The sequence below is a fragment of the Mustela nigripes genome, chromosome X (genome assembly GCF_022355385.1).
Source record: "Mustela nigripes isolate SB6536 chromosome X, MUSNIG.SB6536, whole genome shotgun sequence".
Classification (NCBI taxonomy): Eukaryota; Metazoa; Chordata; class Mammalia; order Carnivora; family Mustelidae; genus Mustela; species Mustela nigripes.
The window spans coordinates 77,986,162-77,999,996 of record NC_081575.1 but is presented as its reverse complement, the minus strand read 5'-3'; the positions used below and the strand labels follow the sequence as shown (position 1 = coordinate 77,999,996).

Here is a 13,835-nt window from a genome sequence, read left to right as displayed (position 1 = left end):
AGTATTTGTTATAGTATTATTATAATAGCTGAAAACTGGAAAAAATCTAACTGCCCATCAATAAGAGACTAGTTATATAAGTTATTACATAACCATACAACAGAATAAGGTGGAACCATAAAATATAAACACAAAACTTTTATGTACTCACATGGAAAAATCATGATATAGTAAATAGAAAAGTAAAATACAAATTATGTATAGTATGCTACTATTTTTTGAAATGTATATTTATGGTGTGTGTAGCAAGTAGTTTTAAGTATTTGCTCTCATAGGCATAATAACTGGAAAAATACACAACGGATTATATTGGTCAACTCTGGAGAAAAGAATCTAGTGACTATGTACAGGGGTGAAAGGGAGATTTTATCAAATATCCTTTTGTACCTTTTGAATTTTTATAATGTGAATTGCAATACTTAATACAAAAGATAAATTACAACTGAATAAAAGAATATACTCCAGATCAAAAAAATAAAAAATACAGAAAGGTATATGATGAAAAGTAATACAGGGATGCATCAGAGATATTGTGGGTTCAGTTCCAGCACACTGCAATAAAGCAAGTATCTCAATAAAGCAAGCCAAATGAACTTTTTGGTTTCCCAGTGCATGTAAGTTATGTTTACACTATACTGTAGTCTATTAAGTATGCAACAGCATTATGTCCCCAAGTATATTCCTTAGTTTAAAAATCCTTTATTGTTAAAAAATACTAACAATCATCTGAGCTACAAGTCATAATCATTTTGGTGGAGCAGGGTTTTCCCTTGATGTTCATGGCTGCTGGCTGATCAGGGTGGTGGATGCTGAAGGCTGGAGTGGCTGTGGCAATTTCTAAAAAGACAGTAATGAAGTTTGTCACACAGATTGACTCTTCCTTTCAGGAATATTTCTCTGTAGCACCTGGTGCCATTAGATAGCATTTCACCCATAGTAAAATTTCTTTCAAAAGTGGAGTCAATCCCTCAAATCCTGCCACTGCTTATCAACTAAGTTTATGTAATATTCTAAACCACTTGTTGTTATTGCAACAATCTTCCCAGCATCTTCACCAGGAGCACATTCCATCTCAAGAAACTACTTTCTGTGCTCATCTATAAGAGAGAACTCCTCACCCGTTCATTTTATTATGAGATTGCAGCAATTTAGTCACACCTTCAGGTTTCACCTCTAATTTCAGTTCTCTTGCTTTTTCTACCATATCTGCAAAGTACTTCCTCTGTTGATTTTGAACACCTCAAAGTCATCCATGAGGGTTGGAATCAACTTATTCTGAACTCTCAATAATGTTGTTATGTTGGCTTCTGCCCATGAATCATGAATATTCTTAAAGGCATTTAGTATTCCAGATGGCATCTAATATCCTAGATGTCAATTCTTCCCAGGAGATTATCAGTTTACTCTGCCCAGATCGATCAGAGGAATCACTACCTATGGCAGCTATAGCCTTACAAAATTTCTTAAATAACAAGACTTGAAAATTGAAATTATTCTTTAATTCATGGGCTGCAGAATGGGTGCTGTGTTAGAAAGCATGAAAACAACATTAATTTGGTGTATATCTCCATCAGAGCTCCTGGGTAACCAGGTACACCGTCAATGGGCCATTATATTTTGAAAGGATTCTTTTTCTGAGCAGTAGGTCTCACCTATGGGCTTAAAATAGTCAGTGAACCGTGTTGTAAACAGATATGGTGTCATCCAGGCTTTGTTCTGCCATTTATAGAGCACAGGCAAAGTATATTTACCATAATTCTTAAAGGCCCTAGGATTTTCAGAATGGTAAATGAGCACTGGCTTCACCTTAAAGTTACCAGCCACATTTGCCCCTAACAAGTTAGCCTGTCCTTTGTAGATTTGAAGCCAGGCATTGACTTGTCCTCTCTAGCTATGAAAGTCCTGGATGGCATGTTTTTCCAATAGAAGGATATTTCACCTACATGGAAAACCTGTTTAATGTAGCCTCCTTCATGGAATACCTTAGCTAGATCTTCTGGATGACTTGCTGCAGCTTCTACATCAGCACTTGCTGCTTTACCATATAGTTTTATGTTCTGGAGATGAATTCTTTCCTTAAACATTACGAACCAACCTCTACTAGCTTCAAACTTTTCTTCTGTAGCTTCTTAGAATTAAGGAGAGTTAGGGTCTTCCTCTGGATTAGGCTTTGACTTAAGGGGATGTTGGAGATGGCTTGATTCAGCAAAGGCTGTTGGAAAAATGGTACCAACAGACTTGATGCAGGGTTGTCAGAAATCTCCAATTTGTAAAAAAAAAAAAAAAAAATGCAGTGTCTGAAATGCAATAAAGCAAAGGGCAAATAAAATGAGGTATGCCTGTAGTCCTTATGCCCCCATTCACTAAAGGTAATAATTATTTCAGGTCTCTTCTCTGAGAAGTATGATTAAGAAGATCTAGGGCTAGGCTGGGAATATATTTCTTAGACCATTTTATTGAGGTATGATTGACATACAAATAGCTGTACATAATTAATGTATATAATTCAAGTTTAGAAATAAGAATCATCATGTCTATGCCATAAACATACCCATAACCTCCAGAAGTTTCTTCCTGCCCTCTTATTTTTTGTGATAAAAGCACTTAAAATAAAATTTATTGTCTTAGCAAAGTTCTAAGTAACTTATTAATCATGAGCACTATGCTATATAGATCTCTAGGATTCATTTGTCTTCTATAACCAAAACTTTGCACCCTTTGACTAATACTTCCCCAATAGTCCTTCCTGACAGCTCCTGGCCACCACCATTCTACTCTCTGCTTCTGTGAGTGACAATTTTAGATTCCTCATATAAGTGGTATCATGAAGGACTTGTCCTTCTGTGTCTGGCTTATTTCACTTAGCATGATGTCCTCCAGGTTATCCATGTTGTCCCAAATGGCAGGATTTCCTTTTGTAAGGCTGAATACTATTCTACTGTCTGAATAAACCATATTTTCTCTATTCATTCATCCAACAATGAACACTTAGGTTACTTTCAAGAACCCCAGATGATTGTCATGATGAGGCAAGTTGAAGAAACAGTGCTCTCTAGTCAGATCACACCGCATGGCAATTTATTTTTTCGCAAAATATCTAGAGTTATCTGATGGCAACTAAATCCTGACCAGGGAAAGGAAGACGCCTTCTAGCCACAATGCTCCTCAGAATAGCTGAGTACCCTGGCTCCATTTCCATGTGTGATGACTGCTACCACCTGTAAGCAGACTGACTTCCAGTTCCTGGCTCAAACTGATTCAGTTATTTGTTAACCTTGCAATTTTTCAAGAGACTAAAATGATTTAGGTGAGTTTAAACAACATACCCAAAATACTTAGAAAAGAAGCACACTTGAACTTTAAAGAAAGTAAGAGTTGAGATTCTCACTCTTCAGTACAACAAATACGAATTGAAGACCTTCTAAGTGCCAGGATGCAGACGGCACAGAGTAAGACACTTAACATACATGTTAACAAGTTGGGGCGCCTGGGTGGCTCAGTGGGTTAAGGCCTCTGCCTTCGGCTCAGGTCATGATCCCGGGGTCCTGGGATCGAGCCCCACATTGGGCTCTCTGCTCTGCAGGGAGCCGGCTTCCTCCTCTCTCTCTGCCTACCTCTCTGCCTACTTGTGATTTCTGTCTGTCAAATAAATAAATAAAATCTTAAAAAAAAAAGAAGTTATTACCACAGGATGCCATGGAAACATAGAGGAAAGGGACTTAAACAGTCAATGAGGCAATGCTATCCAGAGGATGCAACACTTTTATTTATAAAACTCAAGGGAAAACAACTCTCTGAGAAAAGTTTAATGTCTCATTTCACTTTGTAAGTCAAGGAGAGGAGTGGATTATGTTTAAGTTCACTTTAGCAATAGAAATATGGACAGTTTACATTTCAGCTGCAAGGCCTTTGTGCCTTGGAGTCTAACTACTGAAAAAAATGGAGACCAAAACTACTACTGAAACAAATTTTCATCACTACATACTGTGTAGCCCAGCAACTGGTAAGAGACCAAACTGAGAGTCATGAAGCTAAAGAATATAGAACTCAAAAGTAAGAACAGCAGCAATTAAAAAAAGAAAAACCAATTTAAGGCAACATCAACAAATTGGCCTTCTCTCCTGACTACAGGAATCTCAACTATCTACATACACATGCATTGTATAATCTTTGCCATTAAATATCTCCTTCAGACGAGAGATAGAACACTGATCCAATGTTGGTAAAGGCTATTAAGGTACTAGTTTTAATTTGCAAATACCCAATTTTAGTAACCTCAATTACTATGAAGCTATGTGGTTCAATTGGGGGCTAGAGACTACTTTGAGAGTAACTTCTACCATTGGAAGATATAGCAGGAATTTCAGTATCTAGTGGACCTTTGCTTAAATTCCAGTGATGGGTAAGTCATGGGCAAGTCACTTAGCTTCTTCATCTATAAAGTCGAGATTTTGCAAATTCCTGATTTTAAGACTTGGAAATTACTACTCATAAATTATTGAACACTACATATGAAACTTAATGATGTACTCTAAGTTGGCTAATTGAATTTAAATAAAAAAGACTTAGAGATTATATAAAATACCTTGCATGTAAGATCAGAAAAAATGGTTATAAAATAAATTATAGTCTGTTTATTTTGCAGAGATGAAGCCTATGGTGTGTACTACTCTCTGTAGGTCCTGAGAAATAGGCTACCTGTTCTGCCCAAAGCAAATTTTAACGAATGAGAAATCAGAAAGCCTGTTACAAAAATAGAAAAAGTTCATTATTACATTTGTGTGTGTGTGATTTATTCTCCTTTAACTTGCAACAGGTCTAATGCCTTTCTTACACACTAAGAGGTCAATATTAGGTCTTATATTTTTGTGTTAAGATGTGTAGTAAAGAATTTAGCCTTTGGTCCCTTCATTGGGAATGATTAATTTTACCCTATTTCATAATAGAAAACAGCTGTTTAGAAATGCAGGCATTTCTTAACAGACATTTTACACAGTGCTTTTTTTTATATATTTAGGGTAACAACTCCCAAGATACTTGTAGAATTCTGGTATTCCAAAGATATTGTGCTTCATTTTCAGTACCATCGTACAGTAATTCAGTATCACTATTGCAGCTCTTCTTTCACACCATGAACATTAACTGAGAAAGGCTAACTGAACAATATTAGTTCCTTTTCATAAAATATAATACCAGAGAGAGCCTTTCCTGGAATGTAAAAGACACTTCCGCAATTTTGGGGATCTAGTTCAGGCCATCACTTTCATTTCTTGGAAATGAATTTCAGCACAGTAAAGAAGCCAGTTTATCACCCGCCAAATGAGTTTCCCAAAGGCATAATTTTGCTAGGAATGAGCAAATACAACCATGCATTTGTGAAGCAACTTTTGAATAAATCTGCTTTTATCCAGAGTGCCTAGATGAGTTGCAATGTCAACCAAACAGATCAAATATTTTATTTCAATCTTTGCTAATGTACTGAATGGCCTTTGGATGCCAAACAAGTCCCCACTGCCCTGCCTTTTTTTCCAGTATCTTGCTACCATACCTCAACTAAGCCAACCTATATATAATAGGTTAGATTTCTATAACGTCTAGCATCTAATAAATCAAAGTATTCAACTGTGTTTGGTGTAAACCATAATGTTAACCACTAGATCCTGACATGATTCATTTTGAACATTTCCACACGAAAACTGAATCCCTAAGAAGTGACACAATGAAAAGCTTTAAGTCCTTATAAAGTATTTCTGCTTCAGATTAAAGTATTCTGAGCCCAAGATTAACACTACTATTTGCAGAAGCACTATCTGTAGTTATAATTTTGACCAACCTATACTAAAAATTTCAAGACTTTCCTCAACACACAAAATCCAGGTTTTTCTGAATGTACTCGTAATAGACTCCAAGTCCAAAAGAGTCAGATTCCACCAAAATTCTTAACACATAAATTTTATCTAGGTGCAGTTGTTCTCAAACTTTATGGTGCATCAAAATCAGCTAGAGGGCTTGTTAAAACAGACTGACAAGCCCCATATTCAGTTTCTGACTCAATAGGTCTAAACCAGGGCCCGAGAATCTGCATTTCCAGTTTCCAGGTGATACAGTACTGTTGGTCAGGGACCAAACTTTGAGAATTACTGGCTAGGCACATAGTTAAGTGTATAGGTATTTGGGTAGTGTTTAGATCTCTTGTAACTAGCTGCAATTTAAAACTTCATAAAACTTCTTGACCCAATTTGTCCTAAAAGTGTTCAGCCACCAATCTTTAACATCCTGAGCAACAGTATTTCCTATCTTTACAAATGACTGCTTATGATGTAATTTCTGCTGTACTCAACAAGACAACTTTTTTCTTAAACCACCACCTATGAAAGACTTTCAAGCCCTGGCAAATTCTTCATTCACTATATAAATGCAATTCATAACAGTATCACTTGTTCTGTTTTTATTCCAAAACACAGTCTATTGAAATTCCAAGCCCTCTTAAAACCTCTTTTTGTTTCAGGACTCCTCATTTTTATACTAGTCATGCTTCTTACAATGGTTTATTTTGAAATGGTCTCTTAAACTGCAGTATTTCAACACATATTTTATTTAGATATAATATAGAGGAATATGTGACCTTCTTCAGTTGATACTGTCAGCTTTTTGATTTGAGAGAGACAGAGGCAGAGAGAGAAAGAGAGAGAAAAGACGATGCCTTGAGCCCAATGACTGCTTCTTGCCTTAGGGCATAAAATATATGTAGACTTAAGTGTATTCTTTGTGATGTAAGAGTGCCTAGAAGATGGACTGGTCTGTTCTTATAGATCTGGTTCAGATGCTTTGGGTGTGCTAAGAAATATTCGATAGACCAAATTTAAGCCTTACATAGTGACCTTATATGAAGATTTATCTGTAAAAATTGTCCTTCTTATAGACATGCCTGCCTATGTGCAAACTGGCAAAAGGAAGTTTTCCAAATTTGAAAGATACCTTGGTTAAGAATTTGAAGCATTGTTTTAAAAATTTCATTAGTTATCTAACAAAACAACCCTTCATTCTTTCAACCAATGCTTTTTGCAGCTTGGTATGTGTCCAAATACTGTGTAAGGAGATGCAAAGATGAATGAAATATGGTCCCTTCCATCAAGTCACCTGCACATAACAGATAATCACAATGTATTACAGTATAAGCCAATGGAAATATGTAAAGAGTACTATGGGAACACAGGAGGGACTGAAATTAATACAAACTAACACATATGTATAGTATGTTCCCATACATTATACCCAGTAGTTTTCTTGACTGTCCTGGGAAACATGGTATTACTTCCTTATCCATTTTATAAATGAAGATCTTCAAAATGAAATAATAAATTACCCAAGATCCAACTAATGACCTGAATCCAAGTCTCTGGACTTCAACTCATTTGCTCTTTTCACTAGAGCACAAATCCCTTGTCACTGAATTAGAAGAAAAAATTATGATTTTTAAATATGTGACCTTCTTGTATATTTTTTTGTCAATTTTCATAGATGTGGGTACAATAAATATTTCATGCTTACCAAAACTACTATAAAAAAGTACAAGCACAGCAATCAATGGTGTTTTCATTATCTATGTAACAAATTACCCCCAAAACTTAGTGGCTTAATAAAACATTTATTATCTCATAGTATCTGTGGGCATGGCTTAACTGGGTCCTCTGGCTCAGGCTGCAATCTGGGTATTAGCAGGTCTGCAGTCATCTCAAGGCTCAACTGGGGAAGATCCGCTTCCAAGCTCATTCACTTGGCTGTTGGCAGGATTCAGTTTCTTGCAGGTTGTTGGACTGAGGGCCTCAGTTCCTCACTGGCTGTTAGTTGGAGGCTGCCCTCAGTTTCTTGTCATGTGGGCCTCTCCATAGGGCAGTTCACAACATGGCAGCTTGCTTCATCAGAGTGATCAAGCAAGAAAAGCCAGAGAGAGAAAAAGAGAGTGCAAACAAGATGGAAGTCACAGGTTTTTTTTTATAACCTCATCTTGAAAGTGACATCTGATCACTGCTTCAGTCTGCTCATTAGAAACTAGTCACTAGGGGGGCGCCTGGGTGGCTTAGTCAGTTAAGCATCTGCCTTCAACTCAGGTCATGATCCCAGGGTCCTGGGAAGGAGCCCCACATTGGGCTCCCTGCTCTGTGGGGAGTCTGCTTCCCCCCCTCCCTATGTTCCACCCCCCACCCCGCTCATGCTCTCTGTCTTCAATAATTTGTTTTTTTTTTAAGAAACAGGTCATTAGGTCCAGCACACGCACAAGGAATAGGGGGTGATAACACAAGAATGTGAATACCAGGAGGTGGGGAACATTGGGAGCCATTGTTAGAAGTTTGCTATCATGAATGGCAAGAGGCACTTGGTCACTGTGTCAGGGAGACACCATGGAACAGTAGAGATTCCAATAAATGAAGACCATGTGGCTAAACAAAAGGGTGCAATCAATGTTGCCAAAGGATCTGATATTTCACAAGTGGTTGGAAAGTCAGACTTTTCTGTAACATTTCACAATTTTTAAAATACTGGCAACAAATTCTCATTTTTTAAAAAAGAAATGTATTCATATAATACAAGTTAAATAGAGGGAAGTGAAAAATTATTCGACTAGATGATGTCTTAATATTCAGTCCAAACCTGCTGCTTGATTTCAGATTCTGATAAACACTACTGGTCAACAAAAATCAATGAAGTTCTTTTAAGAAATATGTAGGCCTATCAGCTGCCAGTCTGCCATCTTTGCCATAACCTTTCTAATTTCCCTCATGGTACAGGTAAAAGGGCAAGGGTTTTGCTGTCTGGTATGCATATCCTGTTTCTGCCACTTCCATTGACCATGTTACTGGGCCTATGACAAGGGTCAGAGAAATGATCCTAAGGGCTCATACTATATTTTTGCACTTGTCTCCCCTACCAGACAACACTGTCCTGGAGAGAGACAGAGAGAGAATCTCCCTGACATCAACACTTCCTTATCTCACTTCCCTGTTTCATTTTCCTCCATAGCACTTACTATACTACCTAAAACACTATGTATTCTTTTTATCTTGTTTATTGTTTATCCTCCCCATTAGAATGTAAAGTTCATAAGATCACAAATCCATTTTGTTCACTACTTTATCTTCACAATCTTGAACTGTGCCTGGCATACAGCAGAAGCCCAATAAATACTCGTTGACTGAATGAATTCCATTGTTCATAGTACTTAGATACAGGGTCTCCCACAAAGTAGATGCTCAAAAAGTGTTACTTGAAGTGAAAACCACTCACTGTCCTGGTAAGACCAATGCGGTGAAATGACGCCAGAGAATGGCAGGCAGATCATGAAGGACCCTGCATGCCATGCCATGTTAATCTTAAAGCATGAAAGTAAAATGAAACTTGTTCAACTTAATTGGCATATAAGATACTTTGTGCGAATAGCTGCTGGCATTTATATAGTGTTTACTATGTGCCAGGTAATGTTATGAGCACTAATGTTAAATCATTTAAGACTTAAAACGAAGTGTGTGATGCAGGTACTATTACTACCCTTATCTTCCAGATGAGGAAACGAAGGCACAGAGAGGTTGACTTGCTTAAGTTTACATACCTAGTAGATAGAAGAACAAGGATTTAGACCCACACAGTCTGGTTCCAAGTTCTATGCTCTTAGCCATTATGCTACTAAATATAGGAAACTAAATATAAGAAACATGTTCTGAAAAAGTTTAATTTAAAATGCACCTATACGGTTTTACAGTATGTTAAAGATGAAGGATTTTGGTGTCAAAAATATTTAGGTTTGTATCTTGGCTCAATCATGTTCTAGCAATGCAACCTCAGGCCAGTAGCTATGCTGAGTCTGTTTTTATTTTAGCCATAAAGATGGAGATTAATACATATCCTGAGTGGTGGTTATGAGGATTAAATGGCATAATGAATCTATAGAAGGTATCCAGCCCATGTGGTTGCCATTATTACTACCACCAAGAGGGACTTTATTCTATAAATATATTGCTAAGCAGCTACCAAACTTAGTTAACAGAGTTTTGTAATTCCATTTGGAATTTAAGTTGACTTACATGGAATTAATATATAACATCATGAAACACTGATTCTAAATTCTTCCTTATCTGACCTTTAAAGCTCTCAGTAGTCAGTCAATCAACTACAATCTCACTCTCTCCCAAAAACCATTATTATATACAATGTGTCAAGCCCTGGAAGCAAATCCCTGCCCTCTTGGAATTCAATTAAAAAAGAATTATATACAAACTCTAGGTTATAAAATAAGTAAGTTTTGGGGATGTAATGTACCACATGGGAAAAAAAAGAAAGAATTACATGTGATATGAAAATACTATGAAAGAGAAAAAATGAGAGGTTAAAGAACATTTGGGCAGCATATCATTCATGTTGGCTGGGAAAGATGCATAGTGATAATTTTTAAACAATCTGCAAGAATTTTCTATGTAAGGGTGAGAGTAACATAGGCAAAGCACTAGGTGAGCACACCGTAAGCCTAGGAAACTAAAAAGTTGAGGATGGTTGGGACACTCCAATGGCTGGAACAGGTGTGGGCAGAGGTAAGCACCAAATAAAACTGGACAGAGTTTGGAATCAGACTGTAAAAGGCCCTGTCTGCCATGCTGAGAAGTATGGACTTGGGAGAGTAGGCAAAAAGCAGCCAGTGGGTATCTTTGAGCATACAACGAAGTCAGCTTTAGTCTTCAGGATGGTATCCCTGACAGCAATGGTTAAGAGGGACTATAGTCCAGAAAATGGTAGAGAAAAAGTTAAGCTATTTCCATGGTTCAGATAAGAAATGATGCAGCTTGGAATAAGGCAATGGGAGTGGAACTGGCTGGATGCTGGAGACATTTCTGAGACAGAATTGACAGGACCAGGTAACCAACTGAATATGGGAAGTGACAGGAGAGTAAAGAATTAAAGACTCCATCATCTCTGGCTTGAAATAGATAAAAGACAATGTTCAAACAAAAAGAGAATACTGGGAATATAACAAGTCCTCAGGGAAAATAATATTTTTAAGGTTAAAAGACCTATAACACATTGAGTAGTAGAGCTGAAAAGGTATGTCAAAAGTTCATGAGGCAGTTTGGGTGTAGAGAAAGAGCTACAGGAATCATCAAGATTCAGCTAATAATTAAAACCATAATAATGGTAAGATTGCTCAGGAAATGAATATAGAAGAATATGACTAGGACAGAAGCCTTGAGAGCACTGAGGCTTAAGAAAGGAGGCGAAGGAGAAGGAGCAACTTAGGACAAGAGAAAGAACTTGAGACTTATACAGAGAATGAGAAGTGTGCAGCATTATGAAATCCAAGGAAGGCAATTCAAGGAAAGGATGGCTCGATAGTGTCAATTATCTCAAAAGACCAAAAAATGTTAAGAGTGGAAATGGATGTGGCAGCGTGAGAATGGTGACATCAGATATCAAGCGGCAACGGGCTAGAGAATGGGAATTAATACAGTCTTCTTTGTTCATGAATAATGGTTAAAAGGGAAGAATGGGATAAGAATAATGGCTTAAGGGAATGACAAAGTAAAGGCAAGTTTTTGTTGTTTAAATGTTACTTGTTTATGCTGTAAGTGCAAGAACCAGAGGGAGAGACTTAAAATTCAAAAAAGGAAGAGACTGCTGTGACTCACTCACTTGGCACTTAGCTTACTCATGTGCTTTATATTGGTAGTACTGTACAATTTAGCAATGCTGGCACAAACTAAGTGCTCAACAAGTTGACTTCTTATTGTTTTTCTTCATGTATTTATGCATCTTATCTGGTCAATAAAAGTGTACAATCTTACACAAGAATATACAAAAAGAAGGAAACAGTGTGGTGGAATTGTGGAAAGGGACTTTGAGCAACACAGACCCAGAACAAGAACATTTATCCAGCACTTAGCAGTATACAGACCAAAGAAAAATCATTTCACCTCTTTGTACCTCAGTTATTCAACTGTTAAAAATGGGAAGGATACTGTGCATTTGCAAGCTTGTAAGGGATAAATGAGATATTTAAAAAGTACTTTATGTACAACTTGGTGCTCAAGTAGTAGTAATAATAATTATTATAATCATTTTTCCTACCATTAGAGCACCTAGAAGTGTCCCTGACCTTTCAGAATGTGTCTATGACTAAGGGTAAATAAATAACCCAGAAGTACAGCAGCCATTGCTCTACTGTATTTCAGAGAATGAAAGCATAAAATGTCATCAGCTTTTGGTCAGACTTTTCAAAACTTTGATCATTCTTGTACCACCAACATGATTTCTGCCACATCCAAGTACTGCAACTTAATGCTCTTCTTTAAATCAACTCGTTTTTAACGGTCCCATTCTAAAGAATTATAACTGTGAAGTGGTGGGTTTGATGTTTTCTTTTTTTTCTAATGTACATTAACTATTAAAACAAAACACTCATCCCCAGAACCACCCGTGTCATCTCCCAAACTACAATCTAAAACTGCTTTTGGCTGCTCTACTTTTCAGACCCTTAAGAAGAGAACAGGCTAGGGGCACCTGGGTGGCTCAAAGGGTTAAGCCTCTGCCTTCGGCTCAGGTCATGAACTCAGGGTCCTGGGATTGAGCCCCACATCAGGCTCTCTGCTCGGCGGGGAGCCTGCTTCCCTTCCTCTCTCTCTGCCTGCCTCTCTGCCTACTTGTGATCTCTCTCTCTGTCCAATAAATAAATAAAATCTTAAAAAAAAAAAGAGAGAGAGAACAGGCTAGCAACTGGTCAGTTTACTTAATTTTCCTGCCATTAACTTTTGGCACTACAAAGGTTTGCAGAACATACTAAAGAAACCAACCAAATGACAAAGTTTATGCCAATAATATACGCTGAATCTTCTCATGGGAAGTCTTACATTGTCTAAAGCTAAACGGACAACCTAGCAATTTATCTTTTATTTAATCCCTCAACCTTTATTTTCTCAATTACAAATGAAAATGAGATTAGGAATAAAGCCCAATTTTGTGGCCTAGGCTGAAGAACAAAACCAAGGGGAGGAAAAATAAAGTAGTGGGTTTTGTTCTGAAGCACTTAGCAGTTCAGTTGAAAGAAATGTAGCCATGCAGATCACCCAAAGTGAAAAACTGCTATCTTCAAGATAGTGGAACACTCCTCTATATAGGCAAACCATGATCAGTTATCAACCAATACTTTTTAAATCTGTACTATAAACCAAGAAGCTCTCCTTCACTCCAACAATAAAAATCACCAACCAGAACCAGGAAAGAGAACTTCATTCACTGAGAACAACTACAGATACTTCACAAATATGATTTTGGAGCCAGTCTTAAATCCACTATATTAAGACCCACACTACACATTTTCTAAAAGTTACTCCCTACAATCCACTCTCTTAGAGTTATTGACCTATTCATTCAGGGGTAAAAAAACTGTATCCTAAACCTAAAATATTCAGGACATTATGGAAAATATGAAAAGATCAAAGAATCTGTTTACAATCTAGCATAGGGAATAAAATTTATATATTCCTCAAATGGTTGTTCTCAGGACCGTTGGGATTTTTTCCCCCAATATTGTATTATGAAAAATTTAATAGGAAAAGTTGAAATTTTGCAGTGAGCACACAAACACCCACCACTGAGATTCTACTATTTTCACTATACTTGGTTTATCAATCCATCTTATTAGGATGAACTACTGGGATTAAAAATGAGGCTGTGTAAGAGAATTTTGGTATGCCATAGTAAGGCTGCTTCTCAAAACTTTTGATTGATAGAGTGCATGAACAAAGTTTGGAAACCACAAATCCACACTCAGTGTTTAACTCTCCTGCCAACCT

General features: G+C 37.1%; 1 protein-coding gene across 3 annotated transcripts in view; it reads right to left on the bottom strand.

The window, feature by feature from the left end:
• FAM120C (family with sequence similarity 120 member C) overlaps nt 1–13,835 on the bottom strand; it is a 123,081-nt gene that overhangs the window by 106,231 nt on the left and 3,015 nt on the right. The window contains exon 2 of one of the 3 annotated variants that reach the window (XM_059386009.1): nt 7,650–7,916. The exons of the other annotated variants lie outside the window; for them this stretch is intronic. Coding sequence (XP_059241992.1) covers nt 7,899–7,916 — 18 coding nt within the window. The 3' untranslated portion in view covers nt 7,650–7,898. Of the gene's footprint in view, nt 1–7,649; nt 7,917–13,835 lie in introns of those variants that run through there. 3 annotated transcript variants of the gene reach the window in all.